This window comes from Sus scrofa, chromosome 5, assembly GCF_000003025.6.
Source record: "Sus scrofa isolate TJ Tabasco breed Duroc chromosome 5, Sscrofa11.1, whole genome shotgun sequence".
In the NCBI taxonomy this organism is placed as follows: Eukaryota; Metazoa; Chordata; class Mammalia; order Artiodactyla; family Suidae; genus Sus; species Sus scrofa.
Window position 1 is genome coordinate 96967874 of NC_010447.5, and position 20960 is coordinate 96988833.

The window sequence follows — 20960 nt, forward strand, 5'->3', positions numbered from 1 at the left end:
GAGTAGTGGTCAGAGGATGATATGGCCTACATTGAACATGCCACTCAAACTAGACTATGAACCAGTACCAGCAGCATCCCCATGGGCACTGTAAACATGCAGTTCATTGGGGCTGATCACCAGGCCTAATGAATCAGAATCAATATTTTAACAAACTCCCAGGGGATCTGCATACACATTGCAGCTTGCAAGGTCTCGCTCTAAGAAGTATAAGGAAAGGTAAATCCTCCTTTTATATAAATCGACAAGAGTTCCACAGAAGGAACAGAGTGGGCTGCAGAAACAGCAAGGAAGAGGTTCACACGTTTTAACGTCCTCGATGCTCTTCTCATTGGACAGGACAGAGACCCACAGCAAAAGAGAGGAACACTCCTGGTTTCTCTAACTTCTGAAACAAACACTATAGGCAAAAATCGGTGACTCACGCCTAGCCCAAATAGAGACTCACGAGGAAAATTAAATAACATTAAACAGTATCTAATGTCATCCATTTTAAAAGCCTGCAACATCATCTTAGGTAAAGTAGAAAAAGGATGATTCCAGAGATAACATCCAAAGAAAAAAATGTAACAGAAGAGCTACTAAGAGATTCTATATATAGCTCCACAGGTCTAATGGATATTAAAAATACATTGCCTAGGAAAAAGAATACACTGCCAAGTCGTTCTCGTTCCTTTAATGCCCTTTCACATACCAGAGATCTCTTAAATCCCACTGTCTTATTATCCTCTCATATAATACCCTGAAATCTTATAGGAAATATCAAGATGTGTAGTAATGTAGTAATGTAAACTAAATCTGTGTGTTTATTTAACGCCTTTTAATCCAACAAAGTCTGCTCCCTAAGGGCAAAGACAGGCGTGCGTTCCTGTCCCTTTAACCGAACAATAAACATGGATCAATCATGTTGGGCAGATGAATATTTATCGAGTGAATGAATCAAATTATGCAGACATGTTAATATGACTATTTCCTCTTCTACGCATCTGTCTATATCAAGAAGCTAAATAAACCTTATTGAATCATTCGAATTTCAGGACTTAATCATAAACTATAATCATCTGTCTATATCAAGAAACTAAATAAACCTTATTGAATCATTAGAATTTCAGGACTTAATCATAAACTATGTTAATCATAAGCCTTTCCACTATTTTGAAATATTCTTTCCTGTTTCCTATACATGTTAAGTTCCATCTTAATTTTAATTGAAACTATGTTTCCATAGACATAGAAAATTTTTCTCATTTGGTGACAACTACTTAAAGTTTCAGGCATATATTTACCACATATATTCAGCATGTGACTAAGTAATTCTGCTTCTATATAGAAAGTCTAGAGTCTTCCATGGTTGTAAGCCCTTCCTTCACAGCAAACTGAAGGGTTTACAGATTCAACCCAGGGAAAGCCACTTCATTCTGAAAGGAGCCACCAGGTGGTACTGTTGCCCAGGACGAAAGCAAACCAACTCCCAACTGAGTATCAAGCGAGGAGTTTCCTACTCTAATTCACCTCTACATTTCTACAGGCCTCCTCTTGGAAGCTTAATAATGGCTATAGGGCCCTTGAACACAGGTTCAAGATATGAACCAAAGTGCTTCACAGTGAGCTGAGGGAGAAGATGCTCTGAATAATTTTAACTGAGATGTTTTAAATAAAACCACTCTCAAATAGAAGAAATACTTCATTGGCAAACTCCATTGATTTAGAGACAGAATTCTTAGATATAAAAAAGAAGCAGACTCACAGATATAGAGAGAAAACTGGTAGTTACCAGTGGGGTGAGGAAAAGGGGACAGGGCAACATAGGGACAGGCGAATAAGAAGTAAAATATATAAAAAATATTATGTGTAAAGTAAGCTACAAGGATATATTATGCAAGACAGGGAATATAACCAATATTTTATAACTGTAAATGGAGTAAACCCCTAAAAATTGAATCCCTGTATTATACACTTATAATGTACATACTGTACACCCACTATAATTAGCTATAATTTTTAAAATTAAATATGCCTTTTATTAAGATTTGTAAGAACCGATTAAAATTCAATATGAAAAAAAGTATTATAAAAATACCTGCTGTAAAGTATTCCAAGGGCCACAGCGAAGAATTTCTAGCGTATTCAAAGGGGGCATCGCACTGACTGGGCGTTTTACAAGCCTCTTTCTTCTCACAATTTTCTTTTGTTGATTTTGATTGAAAATTTCAAACCAAGGTTTAAATGATTTTATCCATGCTAGCCGCTTTTCTTCAAGAGAAGACAGAAGTGCTGACCCTGGAACAGAGCTGGTCACTGTATCTCTACATTTCACCCTATGGTCACAACATTCTTCTGGAATCTCTCTCATCTGAGACTTCAGTGAGTTCACTTCTTTAAAAACCAAAGAGTTTTTTCCATTAGCGCCTCCCAAATCTTCGCAAGGAGCATGTTTACCTAAAATATAATTTTGCTTGTTTATTTTGCCTTCTGCATTTATCATGGCGTCACTGATATTACAAACCAAGTCACCATTCAGAGCACTGCCTTTTGAGTCCTCCTCAGTTTTTTCAGGTTTTAAATCAATTTCTTTTTCTTGCAGTATTACAATTTCCCCTCTACCTTCAGACTTTTCTAATTTTAGTGGTAGTAGGTTTTCTTTCACTGAAACCACTGAAATCCCCTTCATGTTATTCTCTTCATACAGTTTTCCGTTCTGTTCTGATATCTTTTTTTCTACTTTTTGTATCTCATTCTGTTGATGATCACTGATTACTTTTGGGGCTTCATTGTTTTGTACGTCATTAACTTCTTGATTATATCCTAATACTATTATTTGGGTTTCTTGTCTCATAGTCTTATTTATGGCAGGTTTCATGACATCCTCTTCTTGGGCTTGAGACTTTAATTCTTGTAGCTGAAACTCTTCTTTCACACTTTCTTTTCGATCTGGGTTTTCCAATTGAGTTTTCTGGTTTGCATTTTCATAATCTCTTGCTTGCTTGACCAATTCTTCTGAACACTGTTTTCCTAGGTTTTCATTTTTTTCTTCCATTTTAAATTCTGCCAAACTTGTCTGGTGTGATCCAGACTCTTTTAATAGAACTTGTGTTGGTTCTTTCAATACAAGCTGGGCATCTACATTTTCTGTCTTATTTGATTCTTCAACGAGCCAAGGGGGAACATCTTCCCACTGCCTTGACTTTTCAACCCCTAGCCTTTTGTCTGCATCCTCTTTATTCCTTGATGCATCTTTGACAGGTAAGTGTTTGGCATTATGTTCTCCCTTCTTTAATGCTCTACTTATTATTAGTTGTTTTCTTGCATCTTCTCTTAATCTCAATTTTTCCTTGTTGAGTAGTTGCTCTCTTTCTTGTCTCAAGATATTCTTTTTTTCTTCATATTCTTTCTCTCTCCTTTTCCTTTCCTCTTGCTGCTGCTTTTTTATCTCTTCTTCTATCCTTCGTTTCTCCTCCAGTCTCTTTAGTTTTTCTTCTTCCATCTGTCGTATTTTTGCTTCCCTTTCCTTCCATTCTTGTGCTTTCCTTTTCTTACTTTCTATTTGTTCCTTTATGATTGGGCTATATTTTCTGTAGGCCACAAGTGCTTTATATTTAGCTTGAATTTTTACAGCTGCATTATGCTGCAGTTTTAACAAACGCATTTTTTCTTTTTCCTGTAGGTCTTTATATCTTGTTCTTTCTTCTTCCATTTGAATATGCAAGGTTCTAATAAACTCCTAAAATAAAGTAAGAAATAATAGCATAAAAATAGATGTGCAATGTTAACTAAAGTATGATCTAAAATATAGATTGAAAACAAATACTAAAACTGGAGTCATAATACAGCTACTATAAAATTCCCTTAGAGAAACTATAATTTATTTTCAAGATTATATTAACTTTTTAAATATTTAGGCACGTCTCTCAAGTCAGTAAGTTGATACTCTAATAATATACTAAACCACCCAGATACAAATTGAGAAATTCCTTGAAGAAACAAAGAACATGAAATCAGAACGACACAGAGAAAAAGCCAAAAAAGCCACAAGATAAAATCTGTGTAGGAAAAGAGTACTTCACAGTTTCTAAGATGGGAGTTCTGATAAGGGAGATTCCCAGGGCTAGTACTGATACTGCAGAAAGTGATAACTACTGTGTGACTTATGATACCAGGAAGATGAGGTAATACACCTCACACACATAAGCCTAGTGACACATTCTAACCTTTCTCAACTCCTAAGAGAGTTGATCAACATACACTGCATTAAGTGAGATAACCTGAAGGTAGGTGGGAAAATATCACTGTCACGGAAGCCCTAAAAAAAAAAAAAAAGGAAACAGATGAACAAAATTCAGCAAATATTGGAGAAAAACTAACACAAAGAAGGTGAAGCGATGAAAATACTTCAATAAGCAGAAGAAAGAACCAATTTCCGAGAAGAGAGCTATTTAAACTAAGTAAAAATTAGTTTCTTAAGAAAAAGTGTTTCAAAAAGAATAATCTCATATAAAAATGAAATGCAAGTGCTCCAATAAAACGATACGACTCATTCAAACAAAAAAAAAATCAAGATAAAATGGCTGAACAGCTGATACGCTAAAGAAAAACTTCAAAATGAGGTGTTTCCCAAAACAACATAAAATGACAAAACTATTAAATACGTGACAGAGAAGTTCAGGTGTAAAGAGGCTCAACATAGTAACCTCAACATACACTAAGAGGAGTTTTAAAATAAAGAACTGAGAAAAAAAATGAAGGGAAGAGAATAATAGAAAAATACGTTTTCTAAACAAACAAAAAGGCTCTAAGATAAAAAGCTGAGTTAACTCCCCTCCCCACAACACACACGCAAAACAGTATACTCATACAGATGCTGGCAATATTCCAGAACCTTAAGGAATGTAAGCTCTGTGAAGGCAAGGATTGTTTTCAGTTTTATTTACCACTGTACCTTGTGTACTTAAAGTGCCTGGTACACAGTAGAAAAGCAGCAAATATGTGTGGATGAAAGTGAGTGTAAAAAGTGTAAAAATCCTAAAGCCTCAAAAGAATGTAATGAATGAGTATCAAAACTGCTATCAAAGACAGCATGTGCAAAAATAAATAAATATGCAATGGAGTTATATCTTTATATTATTAAAACTAGAGAGTTCCCGTTGTTACTCAGTGGTTAGTGAACCTGACTAGTATCCTTGAGGATGCAGGTTCGATCCCTGGTCTCGCTCCTGGTTAAGGATGCAGCATTGCCGTGAGCTGTGGTGTAGGTCGAAGATGTGGCTCTGATCCTGAGTTGCTGTGGCTGTGGCATAGGCTGGCAGCTACAGCTCCAGTTCAACTTCTAGCCTGCGAACCTCCATGTGCAGGGAGTGTGGCCCTAAAAATAAATAAATAAATAAATAAATAAATTATGAAAACTAAATGGCAATAAACTTGGATTCTTTATCCAAGAAAACTAATCCTTCAGTTTTAAAAGCAAACTATTTTCAATTGTGTAACAATTGAGAACATTTGCTATACAAAATTACTTTTTGACAAGTATTTAGGTATATATTCTAGGAAGTGAAAACTGAATCCCAAAAGCAGGAGAAAGTGAGGATTTAGAGAACACTAATGATGAAAGAAATACTTAGCATGTAAATTTTTTTATTCTGTCTTCTTTCCATCATTTCACTTAAGGAGTCAGCTGTCATTTTACTGCTGACAGCTCTTAGGTAATGTGCCTTTTTCCCTGGCTGCTTTTAAGATTTTTCTCCCTTGTCTTGAATTTCAAAAGTTATAGTATTAAATTCCCAGGTGTGGTTTTCTCTGTATTGATTCTACTTGAGGATCTTTAATAACCTTCAAATGTTCAGATTGATTTTTTTAAAAAACAATCTGAAACGATTTCAACTACTATCTCCTTACCTACTGCTCCTGCCCCATTCTCCCCTCTCCTTCCAAGACTACTGTTATACACATTTTTTATCTTTTCATTATGCATCACATAATTCTTGTGCTCTTTTCTGCTTTTCCCATTTTCTTGTCCTCTCTGTGCTTAAATTCGGGTGTTTTCTATTGACTTCCCTTTGGCTTCACTAATGTTCTCAACTGCTATTAAATCTACCGTCAAACTTATCCACTGAATTTTTATTTTTATACATTGAACTGCTCAACTCTAGAATATATACTTGGCATTTCATTCTAGATTTTAACTTTCTTTTCATATCACCTGTTCAATTATTTTGCTATTGCATGAGAGTTACAGGTATTTTAATTTTTTAATTTCTAATTTTTAAAAAATTTTATTGATGAAAAGTTGATTTACGATGTTTGATAATCTCTATCATACAACAGTAATTCAGTTACACATATCCATTCTTTTTCAGAGTCTCTTCCCATATAGATTATCACAGAATCCTGGGTAGAGTTCCCTGTGCTTCAGCAGCTCCCCACTGGTCAGCCATTCTATATACCACAGTGTCCAAATGCCAATCCCCAACTCCCAAGTTAGAGGTATTTTGGTGGCTCTCTTAACTCCAACATGTGAATTACCTTCAAGTGAGCTACTATTGTCTTTTCTTTCTTGTCATTCATAATAAACCTGTGTCTTCAGATGCCTAACCAACTTTTAAAATTTAAAGATGAACAGTGTAAACCCATTTTTTTAGGAATGTGTTTATATAAATTGAAAAAAGATTTGAAAGAAATATGAAGATAGGTCATATGTTTAGCTAGGATACAGGATTATGGAAATTTTATCTCCTTTTAATAAAAGTACTTGATTTTATAGAAAAACTGTGGAGTAAATAAAAATTAAAACTTAATAAATATGTTTTCAGTATCATCTTAAATTTAAAGAAGTTATTTAACACATTCAATTAGTTGTGCTGAAGAAATTCAGTAACCTTGCATAACAATCCTCAATCTTAAATTAAATATTTAATAGCATGTTTCCTCAAACCTTAAATTTTACAATTATAATTTTATATAGACATTGAACCAGTTTATTTTCCTTTTCAGGACATCTTATTTCAGGGAGAATTTCTAATGACTGAGGAATTTTTCTGAGGTACCCCCATACTGTTTACCACAGTGGCTGTACCAATTTACATTCCCACCAACAGTGACGGAGGGTCCCTTTTCTCCACACCCTCTCCAGCATTTGTTATTTGTGGCCTTATGAATGATGGCCATTCTGACTGGTGTGAGGTGGTACCTCATAGTAGTTTTGATTTGCATCTCTCTAATAATCAGGGATGTTGAGCATTTTTTCATGTGCTTATTGGCCATCTGTATAGCTTCTCTGGAGAAATGTCTATTCAGGTCTTTTGCCCATTTTTCCATTGGGTTGTTAGTTTTTTTGCTGTTGAGTTGTCTAAGTGGTTTAGAGATTTTAGAGATAAAGCCCTTGTTGGCTGCATCATTTGAAACTATTTTCTCCCATTCCATAGGTTGTCTTTTTTTTTTTTTTTTATGGTATCCTTTGCTGTGCAAAAGCTTGTCAGTTTGATTAGGCCCCATTGGTTTATTTTTGCTTTTATTTTTGTTTTCCTGAGAGACTGACCTAAGAAAACATTTGTACTAAGGAGTTTTTAAAGATTTAGTAAATTAAATCCTATACCAACCAGGCAATATTATTTTAAAACACCCATTCCAAGCATAGTAACTTATTTCAGATGAAGAATGATTACTGGCCTGCTTAAAAACAACAAATACATACCTCATGCTGTTTAAATTTCTCCTTCCACATTTTCTCTTCTTTGTGAAGTTCGTCATTCATCTTGTCCTGCTCTTGCTGAACATATTAGAATATTGAAAGAGTGTATTCAAATATCAAACAATATTATGTTTATGATATACGATTCTTACAACATATTTGTAAACAATGGTTAAAAATAATAACTCACACAATGGTCCTCCATTATTAGTACTGGGATGAGAACTTTAATCCAACCTAAAATATCATAAAATGATACTTGGGGTTTCCATTAGCATGTAAAAACATTTACAGTCTAGGAAAGTTGGGAAAGTTGTTTTCTATATTTGAGTATGTTTATTCATATAATAAAATGCACTGGCTAGAAATACTTCTGGAAAAATCGGGAGCTTGGGCTTATCAGACACAACTTAGAATAGATTTACAAGGAGATCCTGCTGAATAGCATTGAGAACTTTGTCTAGATACTCATGTTGCAACAGAACAAATGGTGGGGGAAAAAATGTAATTGTAATGTATACATGTAAGGATAACCTGACCCCCTTGCTGTACAGTGGGGAAAAAAAAATTATAAAAAAAAAAGGAAAATAGAAAAACTGCAAACAATAACGTGCATTAGGGTGAGTTTTGCGTTACGATTCTTTTCTCTCCACACCATTTCCTTTAATTCACATAATCAGTTCAGAGGGCAATTGTTTCCTCTCATTAACACTTTATTAGAGTCTATTTTGTTAAGGCTCTGCAGAATAAACAAAGACCAGTAGAATACACTCCCCTTCCTTAAAAACTTTACCTTTAATAATACGCAAATACTATCGTACATATACACATTACTCCAAATTTAGCAGAATAAGTTTATCACAAGATGAGAAATATAAGGATTACAATAGGAATAGGAGTTAAAATTAGAGGATCATGAAAGATTTTATAAAGAAAATTATATCTGAAATGACTAGGCATTTAAGAGATTAAATAAACATTTTAAGCATTTATTAAATGTTTCTGAAGGAGGAAAGTGATTACAACTCTGTTCTAGGAAAATTACAAGGTTACATTTCATAGTTAGAGAAAGCGAGTCAAGGAGACGCTAAGGAGTTCAGTGAAGTACGTGTTAGAGACGACCATGTGAGAATCACTGAGAGCCTTCTGTGGATAGGGTGGCAGGAGTCAGAAGAGATGCAAAAATAATGTACATACGAAATAGCCACAAACTTCCAATTGACTGGGTAAAAGGAAATGGGAAACTTTCTTTGGACATTATCTTACAGGACTTGGGGGATGTTATGATGTCATTTAAGCAGAAAAGTAACTTTTTCTTAGAAAATAATTATCCTCCTGACTGCACTATGGTGATGAGTTTATAGAATACAAGACTAAAAGGAGGGAACATGCAAATATTCCAAGCTAGACACTAGGACATCCTAAACTATGGAGTAGCAGTAGACATACGGATGAGACAATGGGTAAAAAACTAGTACAAGGAAGAGGATAATAAAAGAGAGGGAGGAAGTCAAAAATGGTCCTCATCTTTCTAGTTGGATTATGCTGACAGTGCGGCTCATCGAAATAAGAAATACCAGAGGAGGAGAACAAATCAGAAAGAAGGACATGCTTTCAGTTTTAGAAACTTAAGTTCTCAGTGTAGAGTTATGCAGTCTTCTTTTTTGTTGCTATTATAACTACAGATTTGGCTCTGAATGTGTTTGAGATTATCGAACAAGTACATGGTCGGTAGCGCCACATTTAGGGAGAAAGAGAAGAGGAAGCCTAAAAGAGCTATCAAGGAAGAGTTGTCAAGCATGTAAAGGACAGTCGAGGTGGTAGATCCCACAGAAGCCAAGGGAAAAAGAAATGGTTGGCAATAAAGTTTTAACTGGCATAAAAGGTTAAAGAGGCCAAAATAAAAACTGAAATAGAACCTGCAAGTTTGGTTCTAGAAGTCACTGGTTATTTTTTGTCAAAGCCAAATTTATAAACCATTGGTTATTTTCACCAAAAGCAGTTTCATTCACTGGGGTGGTGGTAGAAGACACCGGGCATGTTTAGGATTAAATGAGAGATGAGAAAATGGATCGAGCACTAAAAACTATTCCTTAAGAACCCTAACTATGATAAGTAGAGCTAAAGAGCAGCTAATGTGAGATATTTAAGCAAAAATGATCTCATAACTCTTGTTTCTAGGATGTGAGAAAATTGAACATGCTTATAAGCAATAAGAAAGGAGAACGCTAGAAGTTTCCATTGTGGCTCACTGGAAACAAATCTGACAATATTCATGCAGACACAGGTTCGATCCCTGACCTCACTCAGTGGGTTAAGGATCCAACATTGCAGTGAACTGTGGTGTGGGTAGTAGATGTGGCATGGATCTGGTGTTGCTGTGGATGTGGCGTAGGCCAATGGCTACAGCTCTGATTCGACCCCTAGCCTGGGAACCTCCATGTGCCACAAGTGCAGCCCTAAAAAGACAAAGAAGAAAGGAGGAAGTTGTAGAGGGATTTCAATACATAGAATAAAATGGGGGTAAAGTGGAAAATATCAGACTATAGAGCAGAAGAGGAAAAGCTAGCCTTTGGTAGAAGAAATCTCTTACTGAGATAAGAAGAGCAAAGGAAAAATAAAAGGTGACCACAGACTGATGCTAATTGGACCTGGGTTTAGAAAGAAAAAGAAGTTCATAATTGATGCATAAATGGTGGGTGATCATTTGCTACTAACAATGAGGGTGGGGGTGGGTAGAACTCTTAATGAAAGAGATTCACAAGAGCTGTTTTTGGAAAGTGGAAAAGGAAGCTACCAAAGGACACAAAAGAAGTACTGAATAAGTAAATTATATGTTTAGAATCCATCATTATAAAATAATGGAATGGTCCCATTGGGAAACTTCTAAGCTCCAAAACAAAACAAAGAGCACATTTAGAAACTCCTTAAACCTACTAATGTCACATATTTTTTTACAATCATAATTTTAGGATAAAACAAATTATTTCAAAAACTAAATTAAATTCTTTGAGGTTAGGGACCTGGTGTTTGAGGTTAGAGCCTCTTTTGTATCATCTAAGCACATTGTTGAAAGCTTTGAAGTAGGCAGTAAATTTTTATTATAAAACAAAGAAAAATGACAATTTAGTGGAAAAGAATTTAAAAATCAGATGTTTTTTAGAAAATATTTGATAATATCACTAACATCCAGTATCAACGATGCATTTCAGCACAAGTCAGCAAATACTACTCCAATTATCTACATTATATTCACTCCTATTCTTGAATTAAAAAAAAAAACTGACTTGAAAATGACTAATCTGGTCTGTGGAAAGGAAAATGTAACTAAAAGAAAGCTAAAGAGTCATAGCTTCTATTAGAAAAAGCCATGGCTAAACTGGTTCTGCAATACTGTCATTGCTTTTAATTTATTTTCCATATAATCAGGAAATGCAATCTACCCAACATGGGAAGCTAGAATATTCTCAACTGCCTATGTGACCGCATGTTAATGGAACATGTCCTCTATATGCAACACGTAATATGTAAGTCAACGTTCGTCACAAAGACAGAATGTAAGTCCTGCCTGTTATCCATACACTCTAAGGATTTTGTTGGCCTACAAGCAAGTCCTAGAAATCCACCAGTTTCTCAGCTACTATGACCTGAAGATGCGGACCTCCTGACGTGCATTTGGGAGGGAACAGAAATAAAACTACTCAAAACTCCTTCACACCAAAAATTTTCTAGTCCCAGGGATTAGCTCATCATGGCTGAACCAGTTCAACCTAATATATTTCACATAATTGCTAGATATTAAACCACATAGCAAGGATAGTACATGACCAAGAAAATTCTGTTACCTTTTTCTATGACTAGAAGGACATAAAAAAGTAATAATTTATGTTCTAAATATCAGCCTGTTTAGCTGATATAGGCTCAGGAGGCCCTCAAGATACAAAGCAGTACCTGAAAATCCAATGAATTTCAATGAAAACTAATCAAGGAGTCCATATTAATATTGTTAATCCAGTCAACTACTTTGATTATTAAGACTAAATTCAAACTCATAGAATAAATTAGAACCCATAGCTCAATCCACAGCATTATGCAAAACATCAATACTATTCAGAAATAGTTATTGACTCAAAAAAATGTATGAAAAACAAAAACAAAAATTAAAAAAAATCTTGCCTTATGAATACTCTCTAATTTCTTCTTTTCAATTTCAAATTGCTTCATCCAGCAATGTCTTTTTTCTTCTTCTTCTTGAAATTGCTTTTCTTCTCTATCCCTCTGAGCTTTGAGAGTTTCTTTCTCTTGGTCTTCTAGTTCCTTCTGTCTGTCTTGCCAAGCCTCAAATGACTGCCTACATCTTTCTTCCACTTCGCAGTACCCAAAATTTAGATCAGCATCATCTGTAGTAATGAAGAGAAAATCTTTAAAATAAAACCTGTCAAAACTGATCCAAGACAAAGGATAAAAGTAATTTCAAAATAAAGAAATAATGTGTATTATTGCCAAAGTAAAAGTGATAATATGCAAAAAGAAAATCACGTAAACTCTATTGCAGTCAATAAAGACATCGCATAACTTGCCTTAAACTATTCCACAAAACTTATATAAAAAGAAAATATGTGTGGGTGCACTCATGTATGCAGTTAAGGGATACATAAGAAACATAGTTAAGAGACACAAAACTACCATGAGATACCACCTCACACCAGTCAGAAGGACCATCACTAAGAAGGCCACAAATAACAAATGCTGGAGGGGGTGTGGAGAAAAGGGAACCCTCCTGCACTGTTGGTGGGAATGGAAGCCAATATGGAGAACGGTATGGAGATACCTTAGAAAACTATATATAAAACTACCATATGACATAGCAATCCCACTCTTGGGCATATATCTGGACAAAACTTTCCTTAAAAAAGACACATGTACCCGCATGTGCATTGCAGCACTATTCACAATAGCTAAGACATGGAAACAACCCAAATGTCCATCAACAGACAACTGGATTAGAAAGATGTGGTATATATACACAATGGAATACTACTCAGCCATAAAAAAGAATGAAATAATGCCATTTGCAGCAACATGGATGGAACTAGAGACTCTCATACTGAGTGAAGTAAGTCAGAAAGAGAAAGACAAATACCATATGATATCACTCATATCTGGTATCTAATATACGGCACAAATGAACCTTTCCACAGAAAAGAAAATCATGGACTTGGAGAATAGACTTTGTGGTTGCCCAGCAGGGAGGGGGAGGAAGTGGGAGGGATTGGAAGCTCGGGGTTAATGGATGCAAACTATTGCTTTTGGAATGGATTAACAATGAGATCCTGCTGTGTAGCACTGGAAACTCTGTCTAGATACTTACAAAGCAGCATGACAATGGGAGAAAAAATTATGTATACATGTATGTGTAACTGGGTCCCCATGCTGTACAGTTGGAAAAAAAAAGTGTTGGGGGAAATAGCAATAAAAAATAAATTAAAAAAAAAAAAGAGTTCACAAAAGAAAGAAAAAAAAATTCACGTCTGACTATATCTATTGCAGTCAGCTACATATGTGGAAAAATTTTAAATAACTTATGGGAAGTTAAATTAGGGGCCATTAAAAAACATGAAAATATGTAATTAAATAAGCATTGTGTAATTTTCAAATACTGTGACTACATTCTTCTAAATGTAAAAAGAAAACCATCTAAATTTTTTTCAGATAATTAAGGTCAGTCACATAAAAATGACCACAAATATCATTAATCAATTTAGAGCACCTGCCAAAACATGCCCACCCACAGGCAAATCACAAGGATCAGGCTCTGGAACAGAATCAGGACCGCCACAGCGAGTTTCACTTCTCAGAAATTCTCCTTTTTCTATTTCAGATAACATCTAAAAGGTTGAAAAAAGTGCCAAATGATTAAAGAAAAACAAAATAGAGAGTAAAGCTATCGTTTTAATAACATATTTAGTATTTACATAGCACACCTAGAACTTGATTTACTTCAAATCTCACTCAAATACAATTCTATAGCACATTGATAATTATTCTTTTTATGGTGAAGAAAAATGTTTTTCCCAGATAGGTGAACTATATTTTACCCTCCTAATGTTTTATAGAATTCTAATTACTTTCTAATATTTACTCACAACATTCAATTAAACTGCTTGATAATCATGTCAAAATGTTTCTACTTATATGCATTTTCCTCCGCATATACTTCTATGTTTCTTATTTGTAGCAGTTTCTCACATACACAAATTGCTAATATATTCAGTATGTTTTAAAAGCAGAAGTATTCTCTAATTTACCCTGAATTATATACAAGTTATAAATATGATTAATGCTTTTCCATAATTAGACTTCCACAGCACTCTAGTTTGAAAGATACAAGACACCTACTCCAAATTAAGTAGCAATATGATAATTCAAAATTAATATTTTAGGTCTGAGTGTTACAAAAAAGAGAGTAAAAAAACATATATACAAGTAATTTTCAAATTATGTTAAACAGAGAGCAAGAATAGAGTTAAGTAAAATGAGAAGTAAAAATGGCTTTAAGATGCTGAACCTGTGGAAGCTAAGTTCTTTTCAATACATTTCTGGGGGGTTTTCTCAAAAATGCTAGACTCTTATTTACTCTTACTTTTTTAGAGATGTTTTTATTTTTTCATTTTTTTAAAAACTAACATAAGACATTCCACATTTAAAGTCTGTACAGGATATTTAAACTCTCTGCTGGATCACAGTACATTCCTAGGCAGGTGATAATATTAGAGGACATTTCATTGTTTTCCTCGGCGTTTTAGAGATAAAATACTATACAGTATGGTTCTGCTGTTTTATTTACATGCACATTAAATTCCTAAGTATTGATGGTTCAAATCACTATCAAAGACTGAAATCTACATTTTTATTTTACATTTCAAAGAACATAAAGCCAAAATTTTTGCTTAAAATAACTAAATTTTAAGTCAGTGAACTTGAAATCAGTGAGCTGTCATCCTACGTGAGCGGGAAAGGTCAATTTATAACTGGAATATTGAATACTTTCAGTTAAACAACATATACCTTCATTAATTGTTCTGGATTTTCTTTACAGTCATTTGATAATTCTATCCTTAAATGCATATGGTTATTAGAAACTGCTCCATAACCATAGCCTATAAAAAGAAAAAAAGGTATTACAACTTTAAATATTACAGCAGGGCACAATATGTTAAAATCCCAAACCATTCCATCATCCTTTAAGCTCAAATTCTACCACAGTATATTCTTGATCAGTAACTCAAAACAAAAGAAAAATACTGAAGAACAAAGAAGAAAGGAAATCTATAACCTTTATTAAAAATAAAAGCAGGAGTTCCCGTCATGGCGCAGTGGTTAACGAATCCAACTAGGAACCATGAGGTTGCAGGTTCGATCCCTGCCCTTGCTCAGTGGGTTAACGATCCGGCGTTGCTGTGAGCCGTGGTGTAGGTTGCAGACGTGGCTCGGATCCCGCGTTGCTGTGGCTCTGGCGTAGGCCAGTGGCTACAAGCTCCGATTCCACCCCTAACTGGGAAACTCCATATGCCGCGGGAGCGGCCCAAAGAAATAGCAAAAAGACAAAAAAATTTTAAAAATTTTAAAAATTAAAAGTAACAGATTTGTAGATTACTCCATCATCTTTCATATTTTAGACTGAGGTTTATTTTCCATGTAACAGAATAATGCTGTTTTTAATACTGCAAAGGCACCTTGATTAGAAGTCAACAAAGGTTCAATTCTACCCGCCACAAGCTAGCAACATAATCTTGGACAAGATGCTGAAAATACTTTAATAAAAGTCTTAATATAAAAGATTACAATTACTAACATGTAAATCAAGTAAACTATCATTCCTAATTTTGTGACTTTTTGTTGAATTTTATGGTCTGTTTGTTATCTGTGCAGATATAGTTACATGACTTTTCCTATTAACTTGTTTTATCATGATAACGGTCCTTAGTAGGAAACTATTTTTTACAGATGACCATTCTGCCAGGTAACTGAATCTTCACACCTATTTTGTCCTATATTATAGATTTCCTTTTTCAATACCTATTAACTATCTCTCTGGCATGTTTTCCCCATGAGAAGCTGAAAAGCATAAAATAACATTCTCCAGATTCCTTTGAAGCAAGGTTTCTTGAGGGTGATTTAGGTTCTGCCGATTAACACATTTGTATAAGTCTTTGCTTTCATAAAATTATTATGGGTGAAGAGAGGAAGGAGACAGATTTTCATTTGTCTGGCCCAGACTATGACAAAGGGAGCTTTGCGTTGCAGATAAGAATGTAGAGTGGAGGATTAATGTCTCTGAATTTCATTACATCAGACAGCTGCTCCTGCTGCAGCCCCGTTCTACAGTGTGTGTGCATGTGTTTTCCACACATGGAATGTTCACCCTAAAATCTACTTCTTCGGTTTTACGAACAATTCTGTTATTTATTGCAGCACCTAGTCTCCAAAGACGTCACTCCGCCACCTTCTGTATGCACACCTTGTGCAGGTCCCTCCCACACAGAGTCTGTGCTGACCCTGGGTCACCATCAGGCTGTTGTAGAAATGATATTTCAAGACTTCTGAGAATAGGGTATATTAAGCTTTATGAGCTTCTACCCTCGTCTCCTGAGACTTTGTTCATGGGATGCTCTTTCTCAGGATCCAGGTGCCATGCAAGCCATAGGGAAAGACCAAATGTAGGTACCTCCAACTGACGGTGCCAAATGAAATCCCAACCAACAATCAGCGTCAACTGCCAGCCATTTGAGTGAGCCATCTTAGAATTCCAATCCCACTTCAGATGACTCTGGCCCTAACCAGTATTTGACTATTACATGCATAAGATTGGGAACATGGGGTTAATAGATGCAGACTATTGCCTTTGGAATGGATGAGCAATGAGATCCTGCTGTGCAGCACTGGGAACTATGTCTAGTCACTTATGATGGAGCATGACAATGTGAGAAAAAAGAATCTATACGTGTATGTGTAACTGGGTCACCATGCTGCACAGTAGAAATTGACTGAACACTGTAAACCAGCTATAACAAGAAAAAATTTTTAAAAACATTATATATTAAAAAAAAAAAAAGAAGTCCAAGCAAGAACTGCCTACCCTAAGCCAGGTCAAACCACAGAGCTATAAAAGATAACAACATAACAACACTGTTATTTAAAACACAGGTTGTTTTGTACAAATACCCCCTAAAACTTGCTTATTTAAAGTAGCTATGATAACTTTCACCTACATCTGAGAACCACAATCAATACATCCATATTCATAAATAAAATTAGCCTCTAGTTTCTCTTGTGTGTGTTATGCTTGTACAGTTTGTATTTGAAACGTGTAATCTTTTATAAATGAAATATATATAATCTGCAGATTTTTTTCTTCTTGGATTGGAAGAATTCAATTGCAAAACTATCCCTAGTTCCTAATGACATTTGAGAAGAAATCTCTTTCTACCTTCTTGCCGAATACTGATTTAATCGTGTTTTCTGTTTTTTCAAGCAATCTTGATAATCTGAATTTTTTTGGAAAATTATTCTATTCATTGAGACTATCAAACCTATTTGATTAGAGCTATCAAGGGATCTTGTAATTTTCTAAACCAGTGCTTATTTGTGGTTATATAATCTTTCATATTAACTAATTTTCTGTAATTATATTTCCTTTAATGTTTTTCATAATTATGCTCTATAACTGCCAATATATTTAAAATATATTTTCATTGCATAAGCCTTAGTAAATATATATATAAATAAACCATTAAAATACTCATAACTCAACTATGGAGAATCACTGCTGAAATCTGAAGCATCTAATAAAGTAAGCCTTTACACATTCATCCACACAGGTTCTCAGAAAAAAAAATGTGGAACCAATTGCAAACTCTCTCCCTTTCATACCAATCCATCAACAAATATTTCTGGCTCTTCCCACCTTAAAACTCATTTCTAGAATATGACCATTTTCATCATTTCTACTTAAATCACGCTCATCGCTAACCAGAGTATTGTGATAGTCTTGTGCTAGATTCTCGCTACTCAAGGCACCTTCTCCACACAGTCCCCAGGAAGACTGCCTCAGGATACGTCAGAAACTGTCACTCCTTCCTCAGAAACCTTCGCATACTCAGGACAGAATCCAAAGTCCACATGTCAGGAGTTCCCGTCGTGGCGCAGTGGTTAACGAATCCGACTAGGAACCCTGACATTGCGGGTTTGGTTCCCGGCCTTGCTCAGTGGGTTAAGGATCCGGCGGTAGGTCGCAGACGTGGCTTGGATCCCACATTGCTGTGGCTCTGGTGTAGGCGGGCGGCTACAGCTCCAACGGGACCCCTAGCCTGGGAATCTCCATATGCCGCAGATGCGGCCCTGGAAAAAAGACAAAAAGGAAAAAAAAAAAAGTCCACATGTTGGATTCATAAGCGCTCTTCATGATCTAACTCACTGCTTCCTTGGATACAACCATAAAGGCTTGATATTCGTCAAACACATCAAGCCCATTCGGCCTGCCTCAGGCTCTACAATTCCCTCTGTTGGACACCAGCTCTCTGGCTATCCACATGCCCACTTCTTCACTGAGCTAGCCTCGTGGCTTGCGGTCTCAGGTCAGTCATTCCTTAACTATCACCTCCTCACAGGGGCCTTCCTCCAAGCTCTACTCACTTTTCTTGAACTTCTTCCTTCACAGAACTTCTTCCTTCTTTCTACTCAGTTGTAACAGAAGTTACAATTACTGCAGTATGACACAGGTATCTATTTGATTTTCGTCCATCTCCCAACACTAGAATATGAGAGCAGGACCACTGCCTCTTTTGTTCTCTGCTGTTTTCTCAGTGACCAGGACATACCCTTTCACGCAGTGGTATATTTTGGTATCACGGTCTACGAATGTCCACATTATAGTTTATAGCAATGTTTGCAAAAATGACATTGAATTTCAAAATAAATGTAATAGTGCATCATGAATTATTTACGTCATTACATAGTCTCTAAGTCGTCTTTTTTAATGAGTATATTGTCAGACACGCCAAGGTCCTGTTGAACACTTAGGTTGTTGCCATTTTTCCTTATAAACCAAGCCATGATTAATACCAGTTAAATATCCGTTTATTCTATTATTCTTGGAATAATGACAAGAAGTACACTTGCTCAGTTGAAGCAAATAAAGACTGTGAGGCTCTGATATAAATTACATTTTTCTCCAAAATAAGTATAAACTGATAATTTAAAAATAGTCCCAAGATTAATTTTCCTTTCTTTAACATCAAGTAACAGAAATGTCTGGTTTTAATTAGGACTGGTAAAACAAATCGTTGGTGACTAGTATTTATTGAAGACCTAAGAAAGGCAGAAAGGAAAAGAAATGAATAAGAAAATTAAGGAGTCCAATATACTACAGTTTTGTTTGTTTTTTTTATTTTGGGGGGCTGCAGGCACAGCATATGCAAGTTCCCAGGCTAGGGGTCAAATTGGAGTTGCAGCTGCTGGCCTACACCAGTCACAGCAGCAGCAACACCAGGGATTGAACCCATATCCTCATGGGACCCTCCGCTAGATATTTTATTAAAGACAAATGCACATGCCTGTACATGACAAGAGATAAGTACTTTAAGCGGTGTAACTTTCTAAGTTACAAATTACTCATACTTACAGAAGACTTATCTGCCAAACGGATGAAAAGTGTACTTACTTAAAACATCAGTATCTTCCACGTCCTGAAGAATGAGCTCTTCCACAGTTTTACTCTTATTCTTTATGATGTTAATACAGTGAAGAACGGACTCAGGTAATTCATCCAAATCCTAAAAATGTGAATAATGAAAGGAAATGTAAAGCTCTTTATTAAAACTATGCATCAAATTTGTTTTTGATGTGCCAAAAATCTGAGCAAAATGTGTAAATGAAGTAGAAGAGCTCCATATAAAGAGCACGGCCCAAGTATACTTGGGTAAAATTTGCTTTTCATTTTCAAGTGGTTATGAATTGCGTCCGTGATTCTGTTGGATTTCATATTCAAACGAATAATCTCAGATTTTTTGCCTCACTTAAATTAGCTGTGGATAAAAAAAGACATTATAATAAAGTAAAAATACTATTTTTTTTTCTAAAAGTATTATGTAGGTTATTGCAATCCTAATTAAAAAACAAAGTGCGGAGTTCCCGTTGTGGGGCAGCAAAAATGAATCTGACTAGCATCCATGAGGATGTAGGTTTGATCCCTGGCCTCCCACGGTGGGTCGGGGTTCCCGCATTGCTGTGAGCTGTGACGCAGGCCGACAGCTGTAGCTCTGATTTAACCCCTAGATGGGAACCTCCACATGCCCCAAGTGCTGCCCTAAAAAGCCAAAAAAAAAAAAAAAAAAAAAGATTTTGGAGCCCCAAAACAACTAAGGGAATTTGACCCATTTGCTATTTTAAAATGTAAAACCACAATAGGGCAAAAATGAACAGAATAATGGAAAAGACCTGATGGCCATGGATACATGTTATGTAGACAGCAACTAAATATACACAAACTATGAAAATTAATTGAGAAGTGGATCATTCCACAAATGACATTGAGAATACTTAATAAATAGGTGCAGGAAATTTTTAATTAGATCTACTTTTTTATAACATATCTAAAAATAAGTTTCCATAAAATTAAAGATTTTGATATACAAGAATGAATCCATGAAAAATTTTCTGAGTATATAAACATTGGGGAAAATATACCGATGAAAAGAAAGTATGTTCAATTTCCAAAAAAGTAACTATTTCTGTGGGTCTAAAGATTTCACATAAAGGAGTTCTCACTGTGGCTCAGCAGAAATGAACTCAACTAGTATCCACGAGGATGTGAGTTTGATCCCTGGCCTTGCTCAGTGGGTTAACGATCCTGTGTTGCCTTAAGCTATGGTGTAGGTTGCAGACACAGCTTGGATCCCACTATTGCTGTGGCTGTGGGACAGGCCGGCAGCTGCAGCTCTGAATCAACTCGACCCCCTAGCCTGGGAAGTTCCACATACTGCAAGTGTGGCCTTAAAAACCAAAAAAAAAAAAAAAAAAAAAAAAAAAAGATTTCACATAAATTTTACTTTTAATACATACCTAATGATATTAGAATGCTCATGATTAAGTTAAAAAAGCAGAATTCAAATATAAATGTGCTGTACATATACACATACACACACATAATCTTATGTATAGTACAATCCTAATTTTGTGAAACAGGCACACGTACACATGTGAAACTATAGGTGATTCC

The 20960-nt window shown here is 35.4% G+C and overlaps 1 protein-coding gene across 10 annotated transcripts in view; it reads right to left on the reverse strand.

The window, feature by feature from the left end:
• LRRIQ1 (leucine rich repeats and IQ motif containing 1) overlaps window positions 1-20960 on the reverse strand; it is a 292539-nt gene that overhangs the window by 166694 nt on the left and 104885 nt on the right. For all 10 annotated transcript variants that reach the window (XM_021092787.1, XM_021092788.1, XM_021092795.1 and 7 more), the window contains 6 exons: window positions 19404-19515; window positions 14750-14841; window positions 13452-13569; window positions 11858-12081; window positions 7685-7759; window positions 2081-3721 (listed from right to left, as the gene is read on the reverse strand). In XM_021092787.1, coding sequence (XP_020948446.1) covers window positions 2081-3721; window positions 7685-7759; window positions 11858-12081; window positions 13452-13569; window positions 14750-14841; window positions 19404-19515 — 2262 coding nt within the window. The remainder of the gene's footprint in view (window positions 1-2080; window positions 3722-7684; window positions 7760-11857; window positions 12082-13451; window positions 13570-14749; window positions 14842-19403; window positions 19516-20960) is intronic.